The 15,446-nt window shown below is 43.4% G+C and overlaps 1 protein-coding gene across 3 annotated transcripts in view; it reads left to right on the top strand.

Moving 5' to 3' along the window:
• KIF16B (kinesin family member 16B) overlaps positions 1-15,446 on the top strand; it is a gene marked incomplete at its 3' end in the record, with an annotated part of 439,094 nt that overhangs the window by 291,638 nt on the left and 132,010 nt on the right. For 2 of the 3 annotated variants that reach the window (XM_080683868.1, XM_080683867.1), the window contains one exon: positions 12,786-13,911. The exons of the other annotated variant lie outside the window; for it this stretch is intronic. In XM_080683868.1, the coding sequence (XP_080539994.1) occupies positions 12,786-12,944 (159 nt within the window). Of the gene's footprint in view, positions 1-12,785; positions 13,912-15,446 lie in introns of those variants that run through there. 3 annotated transcript variants of the gene reach the window in all.

The following is a 15,446-nucleotide window of genomic DNA, read 5'->3' as shown; positions in this document are numbered from 1 at the left end:
TCCAGTGTATTCCCTTCATTAAAACATGTAACGGGCTCCACCCTGAAGGCCTGGTAGTACTCTACTGGTCCAAGAGGAAGAGAGGTTCCCCAGGGCACGGGGCAGAATCCCAGTTGTGAGAAATGGTACAGAGCTGACTCAGTGAGCAGCGCATTCCAGGAGTGCACACCCTACTCTGAACGGGCCACACGTGGTGCCCAGGCCAGTTGTGCTGGACTCTTGGTGGAGAGAGCCCCAAGCTCTGCTTCCCCACCATGAGGTTTTGTACATGCTGTCGCTACTGCCTTGAACAGACCTCCTCTAGTATCTTCCTTCAATACCTTCACCTCTTACTTTTTACTCACCCCTCAGGTCTTAGCATAAATGTCACCAATTGCTAGAACTAGGCTGTATGCCTTTTTTCTGTGTGCTCCAAAACACTTCATTCTGTTTTCTTAAAGCCATACTAGAGGCCCAGTACACAACATTCGTGCACTTTGGGGGAGGAGGGGCCTCCCAGTCCTGGTGCACCCTTTTGCAGTCCAGGAGCCATGGGTGGTGGTGGGGTGGGGGGAGAGAAGGGATAGTTGGCAGTTGGACATCCTTAGTGCTGCTACGGAGGTGGGAGAGGCTCCTACCACCACTGCTGCACTCACCAGCGTCAGCTTGGCTTGTGGCTGAGTGGTGCTCCCCTTGTGGGAGCACACTGACCACCAGGGGGAAGCTCCTGTGTTGAGCATATGCCCCCTGCTGGTCAGTATGCTTCATAGCGACTGGTTGTTCCACAGTTCAGTCAATTTGCATATTAGCCTTTTATTGTATAGGATTTTAATTGCTGCTTTACCTGTCCATCACCCTGAAAGGCCTGCAGGTTTCTCAGGACAGGAACTGGTCTTATTCACCACTGAATTCCTAGCAGCATGAGCATGTAGCTCTCAATAAATAGGTGCTGGGTGAAGGAATAAAGCCTAAAGAGAGAGGAGTCAACAAAGACCAAACCTTTATCCAGTCCTTAAAAGATAAGTAGGATTTAGATACTGAAAGCAAAGCACCAATAAGAATGATCCTGAACAGTGAGCCAGCCCAGACTCCTGGTCAGGGCAGGTACTGTCTGTTTTATTCAACAGCTGACACCCAGTGCCTGGCACACTGCTTTCTGTAGAGCAGGTGTGCAATAGCAGGTTCCAGGTAAAAGAGCTGCTTGAATCAAACTGTCCTTATTTATCCTAGCTAGGTATTGATTAGAGCATCATCCCAAACTGTCCTAATTTTATCAGAGTGTGTAAGATGTTTTGGGCATGTTGGAAAAGCAATCCAGCATATCTGATCCAGTGGAGACTAATTCTAGGATAGCCAGAGAGAGGTGTTCAGACTGGAATTTATGAGAGTTTGTCATGAGGAAGACTTGACCAGGTGAATAATATTGATTCCATTGGGTTGATTCGTGACATATGGCTAGTAGTGACCAGACCTCTCTCAGGACTAGAAATATCCTAGTGTGTCCTTACCCAGACCTGATCTGTCTTCAGAGCCCATCAGCTGATGATGAATTTTTCTAGGGCTTCAAGGTAAATGAAACCTCTAAGTGGTATGAGACTGATAGTTGTCTTTAAGCTGCCACTTGTGGCTAATGTCTTCTGGAAATGAGGAATGTCATTGAACTGTCTTCCCTGTTAATATGTCACAATGGAAAGGTCGATAAAGCCCTATTATATTTTTAAAGACCATTACAATTTTAATAATTTCAATAACTTTAAATTACATTGAGGATTTATGTTAAAATTTTGAAAAATAATGAGGGCTCCACAACAATGAGATGGCTGGAAAAATCATTAGAATGACACAACTAGTGTGATATATTGCACATGAAATAAGCAATAGGCTGCAGTTGTAGTCATCAGCCCTATTAAAATAGAAAATTTTTAACATAAGATGGCCATGATTTTATCCCCCTGCTAATTAAAATGGAAGGAAGGGAGCCAAAAGATAAGAAGGTAAGGTCTTTCAAACATTTCTGAGGCTCTATTCGCATAGCCACATCTTCTAGACACACACACGGTGGTTGACTGAAATTCAAGGTAAATTCTGAGAGCCTACATGAGCATGGTATGGACAGCCTCAGAGACAGGGGCTGCCTTTACATTTACACATCACAATTCATGCTGAAAGGATTGCACTATGAGAATTATCTTAGGCCCTTCTTCTGATTGAGGAGCCAGTCATTTTGTCAGTCTCTTATGGTCTGTTGACCTTGGCTAAGTTGCTGCCTCTTGGGATCTCAGTTTCTTCATCTGCAAACAAAAGATACCCATATCTGTCCTCCTCCTCCTCAGCATGTCTTAGGGCTCATATAAGATCATGAACTAGGAAATGCTTTGTACAAAGTGTCACCCAAATCCAGATTCAAGCCCCCCATGCTCTCCTTTAAGTCCCACTGTTCCCTATGCAGAGCCCTCCACATGCTGGCCTTGCCCCTTGTACACATTTTCTCCTGGTCTTAGACACTAATCCTCCTCCCTCCTTTCCAGACCCCAGATCTGAAAGGAAATGACTGCAAGATGGGAGGGGACACACCATTTAATGCCCTGCGGATCTCACAGGGTGTTTGCCAGAATGGACTTTAGAGCATGTGACCAGTCCCTATGACCAGACTAGAATTTCATTTAGAAGCTCCCGAGGTGAAAACCACCCAGCAGAGGTGATGTGAAGGCCAGCTTTTACCAAGGTTGTTCCAGTAACTTAAGTACTTGTCCTGTCAGACAGCTGAAACAGAAATTGTGTTGTAGGTCACACATGATGAAACATGCTAACATAATGACCTTCATTAAGGGTGTCTAAAATGAAATAGCATGTACCAGCACATTATATTCAATTTTTTCCCTAATGTAGTGTATTGATTGAGGTACTAGGCTAAAACTCTAAAATAATGAACTAAATTCTGGCTGAATTACACTGTGAGGAGTGTGTTTCACCTTTCAGAACTCAGTAACACAGCCAATAGACCATATTAGCCTGTGTTTTGGTTCAAAAGATTAATAATGTTTATTTTTTAATATGTTTTTATTGATTTTTAGAGAGAGAGGAAGGGAAAGGGATAGAGAGATTGAAACATTGATGAGAGAGGAGCATCACTGATCAGCTGTCTCCTGTACACCCCCCACTAGAAATCAATCCCACAACCCAGGCATGTGCCCTGACCAGGAATCGAACATCTGACCTCTTGATTCCTGGGTCGATACTCAACCACTGAGCCAACAGACCAGGCCTCAAAGGATTCATAATGTTTAATTGTTGCATTTTGAAGTGGTGTTAGAATTTTAAAGATTGGTTGTGTGTATATCAGGGTTTGGGGCTGGAGCCTTCTAGCTGCACACTTGGCTGGGATATACCACTAGGATGTGCTGACCACTGGAAAGTTAGTCACAAAGCCTCCTGGGATTGACCTCATCCTAAGAGTGCCTGGGCAGATGCCTTGATCTGACAACCAACTAGCGCCCTCCCGCTCCGGGGAGCTTGGTTGTGGTGTAGGTGGAAGGTTTCCTCTTATTCCTGACTGGTGCCCACTGGCTTCCAGCTCCCCATGGGTTTTCCATTTACTTGATTGCAAAGGGTAGAAAATGTCTGTGGCCATTGTAAGCAAATGGAGGTATCAACTCCTTGGCTTGGAAAAGGGCAGACCAAGGCTCTCCTGCAGCTCCCCACCCCCTGCGTCCAGGCTCCTGAGCTTCTTACACTTGAAAATGTTCTATGGCTCCCAAGCTCCTCAGTGTGGGAGGGGCATGAGTAGAGCTGCCTGGGACTCCATGGAGAAGATACCGTGTTTCCTCGAAAATAAGACAGTGTCTTATATTAATTTTTGCCCCCAAAGACACGCTAGGTCTTATTTTCAGGGGATGTCTTATTTTTCCATGAAGAAGAATACGGTACACATTTATTGTTAAATGAAAATAAAGGAAATTTATTACCTGTATACGGTACGGTAGTACGGTAGTTGTCAACACAAACCAGACAACCTGTGAATCCTACAGTATCAAGAATTTACTCATTTATTCAATGACAATCATGTCATCATCTTCTGGAACATCATCATAACAATTCAACTCCTGAATTTCCTGGTGAATTTCTTGTGACTCCATTTCTTTCAGAATCAGTGGACCAAATCTCTCATGTTTAGCAATAGCACTGTCTTTAAATGAGTACTTCTTGTCAAGGTAGCCTGCTCGCAGTGCATTTGCAATGCAACTGTCAGTGATTTTCTCCCATGAATTCTTCACCCAAGTCACAACTTCTTGCAGTTTAGGTTTCACAAAGTTTCCACACTGATTTCTCTCCATTCTATTTTCAATGTAGTCATTAATTTCCATGCGCAAATTGTCTTTGAATGGCTTGTTTATTGCAATATCAAGAGTCTGGAGATAGGCCGTCATTCCTGTGGGAATCATTATCTGATCTATTTTTCTTTCGTGAAGAAATGTCTTCATGTCTTTAGCGTGGTGAGTGCTGGCTGCATCCCAGACTAGCAGACCTCTTTGGCTCCCTTGCATAACAAGCGGCAGCATTAAATCGACCCACTTCCTTATAACTGTTTGTGTGGCCCAGGCTTTTTCAGTTTCAAGAATAAAAACGCCCAAAACATGTTCAATCTTTTCCTTCTTGCCCTTAGAAATGATTAAAGGTGGGATTTTAGTGCCATCCAGATGAATTGCCAAAATACAGGAAACACGTGCACTTTCGTAAGCAGTGGAGGGAATGTACGCTAAAGAGGCACCCCTCTGTTCAATTGTTGTTTGAGATGATTGGCCCATAAACACTGCAGTTTCATCCATAGCAATCATGTTGGAAAGATTGTATTTAGAGAAGTCAGCATCATCAATAAAGGACTTGAATGCAAGTGCTCGCTTAATAACTTGAGTATCTTCCAACCTAAACAATGTTGTAGATCTTCTTAAAGACAGTTCACTTCGCTGAAGGAAATTATCCAGCCAGTGTTGTGATGCTTTGAAGTCTTTGGGGGCTATGTCAAACTGTGGTGCCATTGCAAGGGCAAATTCTTGAATGTGAGCCCTATTCACAACCAAAGCCTTTGCTCTCCTGTCAACAACCCATTCACAGATCAGGTCTTCCAGCTCAGAAAATAATGGTTGCCGACCTGATCCACACTTGCGCTTTTTAGCATTTCCCTTGTCCACTTGTTCAATGAGGTTACCATACTCTGCTCGCCATTTTCGGACCAATCGGATACTCAACATCTTCTCTTTGCAGAAAGCAGTCTTCCAAGAGTCTTCCACGATTCCTTTCTTGTACTCCACGGAGTAGCTTTTTCTTTTTGCGCTCATTTCTACCGTAGGGGTAAAAAAAAAGGAATTGGGGTATCAAGGTGGGGGGAGGGGGATCACTCAAAATGACACAGTGGGGATCAGAGGGGGGAATCAAAATGGCACAGGAGAATCAGAGGGGGGATTACCATTTTAGTAACCCCTTTTGATCCTCCTGTGTCATTTTGATTGCCCCCTCTGATCCTCCTGTGTCATTTTAAGTGATCCCCCTCCCCCCACCCCTGTGCCACTGAACACCTTCACCAGACATCCCCCCTACCCCTTTATCAGACATTTACCCCCTGGGGCCTGCCTGGGGACTGTCACTGGGCTTGCTGGGGCCTGGATCTGGGCTGGAGCAGGGTCTGCCACTGACTGAGAACCTTCAGTCATCATGAAGGCGGCCACAAGCATCAGGTAGTGTCACCAGAGACAGACCAGCACTCACCACCTTCGCCGCGTCCCGTCCGCTCTTATCCTCCTGTTCTTCTACACGCATCTGCGAAAGTCTCCTCCTCTCTCCCGCCCTGCACTCACTGCTCACTCCGACCTCCGCTCCGCCTCCACACAGCAGTGACGTCAGGACTCCGAGTAACGTCACTGGTTGCTAGACGCCAGTCGGGGCGGCCCTAGCGACCAGTTTACGGTAAATTAATTTTCATTCTGAGACAGAACCTGGGGCCTTATTTTCGGGGGATGCCTTATATTTCACTCAGAAGGAAACCTGTAAGTAGGTCTTATTTTCGGGAAAACACGGTAGAAACTCACAGGAAACGTCCATGTCTGTGTGGACATTAGCTCTGGAACCCGGTGTCCCTGGTCTCCTCTCACTGAGAGCACCATCAGGCCCAGGAAAGTCAGCGTATCTTCCAAGCAGCTGATGCCCAGTGTAGACGGCCTTGTCCATTGAGAGAGAGAGAGCAGTACTCAGGAGAAGGTGCTCGTTGGGAGGAGAGGGGATGGGGGATGCTTAGGCAGTAGCCTGGAACTCCCACTTCTGTGCTCTGTGACCTTTGGGACATTACTTAGCCTCCTGGACTTCAGTTTCTTTTCTAGAAGATGAAGATAAGCATGGTCCCTCCTAAAGTTGTTGTGGTAATTGAATGAGATATATTATTAAAAGTTTTCACTCTGCTCAGAACTTTGCAAGCCCTTGATAAATGGCCTTTTCATAAGATTAATGAGATAACTGGTCACCCTGGTGTGTGCATGTGGAAGACGGTGCTAAGGGAATACTCAGAGGAGTCTTGGCAGATAAGAGTTAAAAGGGAAAAACGTGCCACTTTGGAAAGAAGGGATCAGGAGCCTGTTAAGGGGTGTCTGACAATCTGTATGGCCCTCATCCTTCCATTGGTCTCTCTTGGCCTCCTCTTTAACAACTAATAGTCCCTACAAGATTTTGTCTGTGTTGAAGGGATTTTAAAGACACATGTCAGTTTAATGCTTTGGAAAAGACCCATGGACCCATCTCTCCCTGTTACTTCTATGCCCTGCTCAGTGGAACATGCATAGATTGAACTGCAATAAGCCCACAGACTGTAGAAGAAAGGACTTTATGACCACAAGGTACATAGCACCAATGGGAAATATGCCTTAAAGATTAGCCATCTAAATTTGACTTCCTGAAAGTATTGATAAGAAAAAAACACATACTTCACTGTTGGTCCACGTAGCAAAAAGTAAATAACCTACATAAATGTCTAATATATTTCTTATTCTTAAATCTTTTTGCCACCTTCATAAACAACTCACGGACATTCGTTGTTGTGCTAGTTCCTTCTCTCCCCTGTGTCTCCTATCCTTTCTGCCCCCTCTACCCCAGTCCTTACTCTCTTGCCCTCCACTGCCAGCCACCCATCTCCTGTGGCCCGTGCTCCTCTTGGCCCCTCCTTTCCCTCCATCACTCCCACTCCCACAGACCCTCTCCCAGACTCCTTGTTCTGCTGCTCTGTTTCCCGATTTGCAATCTTGTTGAAAGAGAATTTGTTTTCCTCTGACTCATCCTCCAAGTGTCTGATATGTTGCACAGCCCCAGTGGGTGCGACCTCTGTTCATGGTGGCCCAGATCCAGGGTGTTTAACAGGGTCAGGTGGGATACCCATCACCAGGGTGGGCAGGCTTGCAGGCCTTCTGTGGTCCCTAATGGCAACAGATATTTAAATATTCCTGCTGTTGTTCTTTTTTTTTTTTTTAATGTATTTTATTGATTTTTTACAGAGAGGAAGAGAAAGGGATAGAGAGCTAGAAACATCGATGAGAGAGAAACATCGATCAGCTGCCTCCTGCACCCCTCCTACTGGGGATGTGCCCGTAACCAAGGTACATGCCCTTGACCGGAATCAAACCTGGGACCTTTCAGTCCACAGGCCGATGCTCTATCCACTGAGCCAAACCAGTTAGGGCATTTTTTTTTTTTAAGGGAGAAAAATGCCATGTGAAAGAAACAGAAATTGGATATTGGATTTTACAAACTCTTTTCCTACTTTGCCCTTATAACCCTGATAAGTCACTTAAATTCCTAATGTTCTTCAAGTTTTATATTGCTCTTTTATACAGTGTGCTGCCCTAAGGATGCCACGTGGCACCTGGACTTGTTTCACGTAGCAGGGAGGGTAGGATGTCCTTGGTGCACTGTAAAGGGAGGGCTTGGGCAAGAAGAACTTTAGTCTTCTCCCTTCAGCTATAGATGCCGTGGAAAACATTGTGAGCACAGGCAGCACAAATTACGTAAATATGTGTCTATTTAAGTATGCGTTTTATATATAATTACCATGTATATTGAGTATCTATAATAATAAAAGCATAATATGCTAATTAGACTGGACGTCCTTCCGGACGACCTACCGGACGAAGCCGGGGCTGTGCGGAAGCCCAGGTCCCAGGTGCCAGAGGGAAGCTGGTGCCAGCAGCCGGGGGAAGGAAGGCCTAGTCTTGCATGAATTTCGTGCATCAGGCCTCTGGTGTAAAATAGAGTACTAGTACATTGGCTGATCTTGGATTGAGCCCGAAACCCTAAGTTTTTTGGGAGTGTGATTTTTGAGGAATAGTAATAAACTTGACTCACCAGCCACCATTATATGGAAGTAGATTTCGTTATTGAAGAAGAGCTCAGACAAAAGAACCAAATTGTCCATGGTTGTATGCTCTCCTGCTAAAGTTAGTCAGTGGGATGTTCACACTGGAATACCATCCAGGTATACCAGTTAATAATGTGGATTTTTTTCGATAGATGGAGTTACACATATGTTGATATATATGCGATTTGATATGTATGCTATTTTGTTGTATTGACGGCAAGCTTCAAAACTTCATATGTCAAATTTTCTGAAGGTGTTAACATCATAGATATTTTTACACTTAAAAATGTCGAATTTCGTGCCAAAAAAAGAGCATTTACAGGAGGTTTTAATTCATTATTTTATTTTGAAGAAAAGTGCTGCTGAAAGTTATCATATACTTCAGGAAGCTTATGGTGAACATGCTCCATCTCAAGATACTTGTGAATGCTGGTTTAAATGCTTTAAAAGTGATGATTTTGATGTGAAAGACAAAAGAACATCCAGGTCTACTTAAAAAGTTTGAACACCAACAATTACAAGCATTATTGATGAAGATGCATGTCAAACTCAAAAACAACTTGCAGAAAGATTAAATGTTGTTCAGCAAACAATTTCCGATTGTTTACAAGCAATGGGAAAGATTTTAAAGGAAGGAAAATCTTCTGAACAAAATCAACTGAACGAAAGACAAATGGAAAACCGAAAAGTGATCAGTAAAATGTTGCTTCAACAGCACGAAAGAAAATCTTTTTTGCATCGAATTGTGACTGGCAATGAAAAGTTGATTTATTTTGAGAATCCCAAATGCACAAAAAATAATCAATTTGAAATACACTTTGTGAAACGACCAGAATGAGCCAGAAGACACGGCAAAGACACCATCACACCCTTCAAAACCAGTTAAAGACACGTTAAAAGATCTTGCCTGGGAAGTATTAACCCACCCGCCATATTCACCAGACCTTGCTCCTTCAGATTCCCACTTGTTCCAATTGATGGCACACACACTTTCTGAGCAGCACTTCAAAATGTACAAAGTGGAAAGTTAGGTCTCTGAATGGTTTGCATCAAAACAAGAAAAGTTTTATTGGAACGGTATCTACAAATTACCTGAAAGATGGGGGAAATGTGTAGCTAGTGATGGACATTACTTTGAATAAAGCACTTTGGATGTTTCTCTTGAACTTATCATGTTTTCTTTGATTACAAAATCTGCATTATTAACCGGTACACCTGGTAGCAGTGATAGTGAACAATGTGCAGCTACACCGAACAGTGTGCATGAATCTCACAAAGATCATAAGCAGTGGAAGCCAGACACAAAGTGTACGTGGTGTGAGTCCATCAATATGAAGTTCAAACACTGGTGAAACTAATGGAAGGTGCCAGGCATCAGGATAGCAGTTACACCTGAGGGAGTGTGAGGAGGGCCAGTGTGCCAGGGATGATGGGGGATTACCAAGGAGAATGAGATGCTGTCTGTGACCTCCACACCCTTCTGGAATTTCAGTTCTGTCTTCTGTCCCCAGCCCTAGACCTAGTGCTTTGTCTTTGTCATTCACCAGAAAGAGTTCGCCCAGCCCATTTCAAGCATGTGGCTCTGGACACGGCCAACCACAAATGCCTCACCTCATACACGTTAGAGCACTTTGAGGTTCGGCAGAGAATACTTCCTACTCGGAGCATTTCTTTGAGCAAGAAAGCAGTCTGTATAAAGGGAGCCAGGACTGCTGAATTCCACAAAGCAAAGAAAAAACTCTCTGTAATGTTTACAAGGGAGGCAGATCCTTCCTTCTGGAGTTTTCATCGAGGCATGCTAATGAGCTCATTTAAATAAAAAGGCATTACCTGCAGCTGGTTTACTGTTCCCTTCCAATGGTGGAGCCCTTCATAGGGAAGGTGTCTCCAATACTTTCTCTTTTTCTTTTATTTATATTCTTAACTTTCACTTCTCTCTTCATTATACCCTTCAGTTTTATTGGCCCTTTAAGGGACCCCTGCTCTGGGAACTAATTATGACAAATGTTGAGACAGCATCTGTTCCCAGTTTTCAATACTTTCTATTCTGTTAGAATTCATCTTGAAGGCAGCTTTGCCAGAGCGTTAGTCTGCAGTTAATGTAACCTGCGGGGGACTTGACACAGGAGCTGGGGACCACGGAGAAGCTACTGAGGCTACACCTGTGTGGCATCCCAGGTCTCATCAGGCTTTAAACTGCGATGTTGCTGCAGCTCCAGGCACCGTGGACAAGCTCCTCATCTTCCACATTAATCATTTCACTCCTGCCCTTCCAAAAGCAGTCAGTTGCGCACCTGCATTTCATTGCAAGCATTGGCTGGTCAGGTGCGGGCTGTGTTATTTACTAGAAATGATGTTGGATGGAATTTGGGTCCCTATAAAGTAGATATTCACTCTCAGCTTCCCTCCCCCAGAAAAACTGAGGTCAGGTTCCCTTTTGCCTCTGATGCAAATAAGTACTGGAGTAAGATCTTCATTTTTTAGCCGTTGGTTTTGGCACCTTCTTACCTTAACCTGATGGCTATTTCAAGAACTTTCACGAGAGATTACCATGAGACCTGTACGTTAGGTTGCTGAACGGTAAACAGAGTCTGAGTTGAAACACTCCTCCTCTCTTGACTCCTAGCCTTGCTCACCTTCCTTACAATAGTTTCCTCACCTAAAAATTGGTATTACAGTAATGAAAATAGGTAATTCCAGGCACAGTAGATGATACCATCGAATTAGGTGACTTAAGAACGTTTTGGAGGCAGTACAAATGTTTATCTTGCTTTGGTGGTGGTTTCACGGGTTTACACATGTCAGGACTCATCAGTTTGCATGTTTGAAAAATGTACAGGTCTTGTGAGCCAGTTATACTTCCATAAAGCCTAAAAGCACAGATGTGAGAAGATTTTTAGAAACTATAAGTTACTATACAAATGTTAATTATTAGTCATTCTTGTTATTGTTTTCTTTCCTTTTTTAAAATAAGGATAGTTATTGACTATATAGGCTCTTTTAAAAAATATTTTATTGATTTTTAGAGAGAGGAGAGAGAGAAGGGAGAGAGAGAAACATCTAGCTGGGAGTGCAACATCATTGACTACCTCCTGCCCGTGCCCCCACTGGGACCAAGCCTACAACCCGGGCTTGGGAATCGAACAGGCAACTGTTTGGTGCATGGGACTATGCCCAAGCAACTGAAGCACACTGGCAGGGCATCCTTGTTATTCTTTTTAAGAGGGTAGCTAACAAATTTTCCTTAAGCAAAGTGTCTTCTTTCAGAAATAAATTCTAGGTTGGCAGTTCACAGCGGTAGCTGAATTCAGCTTGCTCTGATCAAGGTTTCTCAACAGGGGCACCCTTGACTTAGGAGCCCAAGGATTCTGTCCTGTGTGTTGTAGGATGTTAGCCGTATCCCTGCCCTTCCCCCACTTCCCTCTCAGTGACAATAAAAGTGTCTGCAGACACCCTGCTTCTCCTATGGGGCAGATCACTGGTGTAGGCCTAGGCCATGTTGCTTAGACACATTCTTTCTGTTAATCAAAGTCTGTAATTATGATGTTTAATTTCTAAGTTTGTGACAGGACTGTTTATATTTTTTAAACAAACTGAGACAGTAATAAAGGTTTAGTCCTAACCACCCCCTCTTCCCCTTTTCCTCCCACCCCCACCATCTGCCTCTGTTTTCTGTTGTGGATTAGATTTGCCTGACCTGAAATATTGTAACTGTTGTTAGTGTCCTCTTTTCCTTTAATGCCTCCTGCCAGCACCCACACCTGATTCCATCCCCAGAAGCTCCGGTCCTAGTCTCGGGCAGGCTTTGCTGTGCAAGGTGGACCATGCTGGGAGAGACAAGAGCAGCGGGGGGCAGGGGAGAGAAGGGTCCAGAGCAATTAATCATAGTCAGAATTTCTTTTCATGGATGATTACAGGATTTGCAAAATGATCTGTAAATATTAGGAGAGATTGACCCTCTAGTCCCCAGTACTTCTTTTCCTTATTTATAAGAACGATCCAAGGTACGTGCTGACTGTCCCATTTAAAATCCCAGGCAGCAGCACATTTAGCATTGTACAGATGGCTCACCTTTCCCCCCTTTTAGTCATCTGCCTACTTAATGAGTAAGTCGGGGGAAATTACTCTAAAAAAGAAAAAGTATTAGCTAGTGACAGTGTTGCTGGCGCCGCTGGGTGTGTCTGCAGTGAGGCCTGAGACTGTTGCTGTGAATCCACTCAGAGCCAAAGACCCGCCCCCTGCATAAGGGATGTCATGGCTCTGTGTCCTCGGTGGCCTGATGGCAGCAGAGGCAGCGAGGAGATTTCCCAGGTGCATGTCTAATGACGGCGACAGCTGGATGGGAAGTTGTTTCTGGACATTTCTACTCCCAACAACGTCCTGACCAGGTTTTTAACTCTTGTCTCTTCCTCAGAAATACCTCAGGGACTTTTTCAGTGTGATGCTCCAATCAGCCACGTCTCCCCTACACATCAACAAAGTGGGGCTGATGCTTTCGAAGCACACCATTTGTGAATTCTCGCCATTCTTCAAGAAAGGGGTCTTTGACTACAGCAGCCATGGGACTGGGTAGAGCTGGGGGTGACAGAGGAACCACCACTGCAGTGCCTTCTCATCGAAGCGGGCCTTCGGGTGCGGGGCAGCCTCCCCGGCAGCCTCCCGCCTCCTCTCCAGTCCGTACCCAGTGCCTGAGTGTGGGGCTGGCGTGCTTTGCTTGCTGATGGTGTCTCTGATGGGTAACTGTTACTGTCCCACTGTGGTTGAATCGTGGCCTTTCCCCCATAGTGCTTCCTTCTCCTGCGGTGAGATGGATATGGCTTGAGTATCTTGGGTTCTCTGAGACAAGCCAACATGGGACCTCCCAAAGTGAGTGGCTCACCAGACTGCCCTTAAATGACTTTCATCTGGTTTGAGTCAGAATTTTTGTATAATACCTAAACACTGATGTTTACACAGAATTTCAAATTCTGCAAAAGGGATTTTCAATACAATCACGACTGGAGTCTTCCATGCCTGACAAACTGGATGTAGGTGACGTCACTTAAAACTTCTATAAACCCATACAGATCGGATACTTGCTTCATCTTGAATATTCATGAAATTTTTCCCAAATGTAAATGGCTACTGTGCATTCTCAAGCTTTCTCCACTAATCACAACATGCATAGCTGAAAGCATATTTTTAAACATAATTTTGTTCACATTTTTGTCATAAAGTCTACTGGATCTTTAGCTGAAAACCTAGAATTTGCTGTAGCTTATTAATGATCCCTAAATTACTCAGGACTTAATGTAGCATTGCACATTTATGTACAGTAAAACTGCTTTGCTTTACTAAAGAGAAAAATGTAAGTAGAAAAATATATATGTGGAATATATTGAAATGTATATAATTTTACCTACAGATTTATATATGTACACACTCCTGTACAATAGTTTTATCAAAGAATATAATCATTCACATAAATTTATTAAAGGTATTTGCTTTTCAAAATTTAAATGGAGCTGCTGTCAATATTAAATGAAATTATGGAATGTACTATGTATGTAGTTCAGTTTATTTTAAGTTTGCAACATGATCGTTTTTACAGGTTTAAGAACTTACCTAATGTGCCTGGGAAAATACATAACATACAATTCAGCGTCTGTGTTGCAGAAGATGCAGTTATAATAATGATTGAAATCACAAACGAATGGGTAACAAAACATGTTTACATTCAGTCTTCTAGAATATGCCTGCAAAACAGAGCTCTCCAACCTGAAAAATATATTTAAAGATGTGATTATACTGATAAGGGGGAAAACTAATGCACTAATTAGATATCATAGTTTAGCATGGAAAAAATGAGAAAGCGTTTTAATTGCTATGGAAAGACTAGCTTTTGTCTGCAGTTGGGATTACAGGCATAGGTTTAGGGGAAATTTCTACTAGAGAATGTAAACCTAGAGATTAAAGGATAAAAGCTGGAAGATAGTAATTAACTATAGGTCATTTATTCAAAAGGAATCAAAGATTGTCCCTCGTTTGCTGAGTAAACTGGAGGGTTTATGGTTTTCTCAACTGGCCAGATAATCTACCTCCTGCCCTTTTGGACCTGCATCTGAGTCCAGGCTTATGGCAAGCATTTCATTAAAATTGCACAGGGTACAACAATAACTCGGCAAGAATAAATAGACATGTTTGTGCGATGTTTAGGAATCAGAAGATCCTTTAATTCCAATGCTCATCTTAAGTAATTAGTGTTGAGTTTAAGTCCTGGCTGGCTCAGGGTCAGGCCAGTTTATGAGTGAGCCATTTCATACCTCAGTCTCCATCTGAAAATGAAGCTGTGGTATCACATGACCTTCGGGTTCCATTCCAGCCCATGGGTACAAGCCAAGGGAGTAACCACTTCAGTGGGGACTGTGCTCCAGTCCCAGGGACTGTAACTGCGCTCCAGTCCCAGGGACTGTAACTGTGCTCCAGTCACAGGTGTGTGGGAGTGATACGCAAACTCTAAACGGCCTTGAAGGCAGCTTATTTAATCTAAATAAAACATGAGGGCATCTCAAAAAGCCAATGAAAAGTTTCATCTAAACCAACAATGGAATCCCTTCTGGAATACAGATAAGACAGATGACAGTCAGGATGACAAACTCGAAGCTTCAATAATTTGGACTCGAAGAAGTAAAAGAAAATTTGTAAACGTGTATTTTATTACTTGCAGGTGCCTCAAATAAGAAAGGTTAAGCCGACCACGTTCAGCAGTTGAGACTGAGGGGTCATATAGTCAGTTGGACAATTCTAAGGAATGTAAACAGAATTTTTTCAGTAGTTTTAGCACGTCCTGCCAGGTGTTGCTTACACATTAAAATTTGTTCACCAAATTTGTTTACGTATCATCACAAGTGGTCTAGCAACCTTCAGCCTGGCTCCCATGCAGACCTCTCCAATTTTGAAATTAGAGTAAAATTCACCCTGTGATCAATTTGGACATGTGAATTGGGAATAACCAAATTTTACATGGACATCTAGAAGATTCTCTGGCCTATAATGTAGAGATGTTTTCAAGATTCATGAGCAGGGTACACAGGCC

Source organism: Plecotus auritus (genome assembly GCF_963455305.1).
Source record: "Plecotus auritus genome assembly, chromosome: 8".
Lineage (NCBI taxonomy): Eukaryota > Metazoa > Chordata > Mammalia > Chiroptera > Vespertilionidae > Plecotus > Plecotus auritus.
This window is presented reverse-complemented; position numbering and strand designations above follow the sequence as displayed.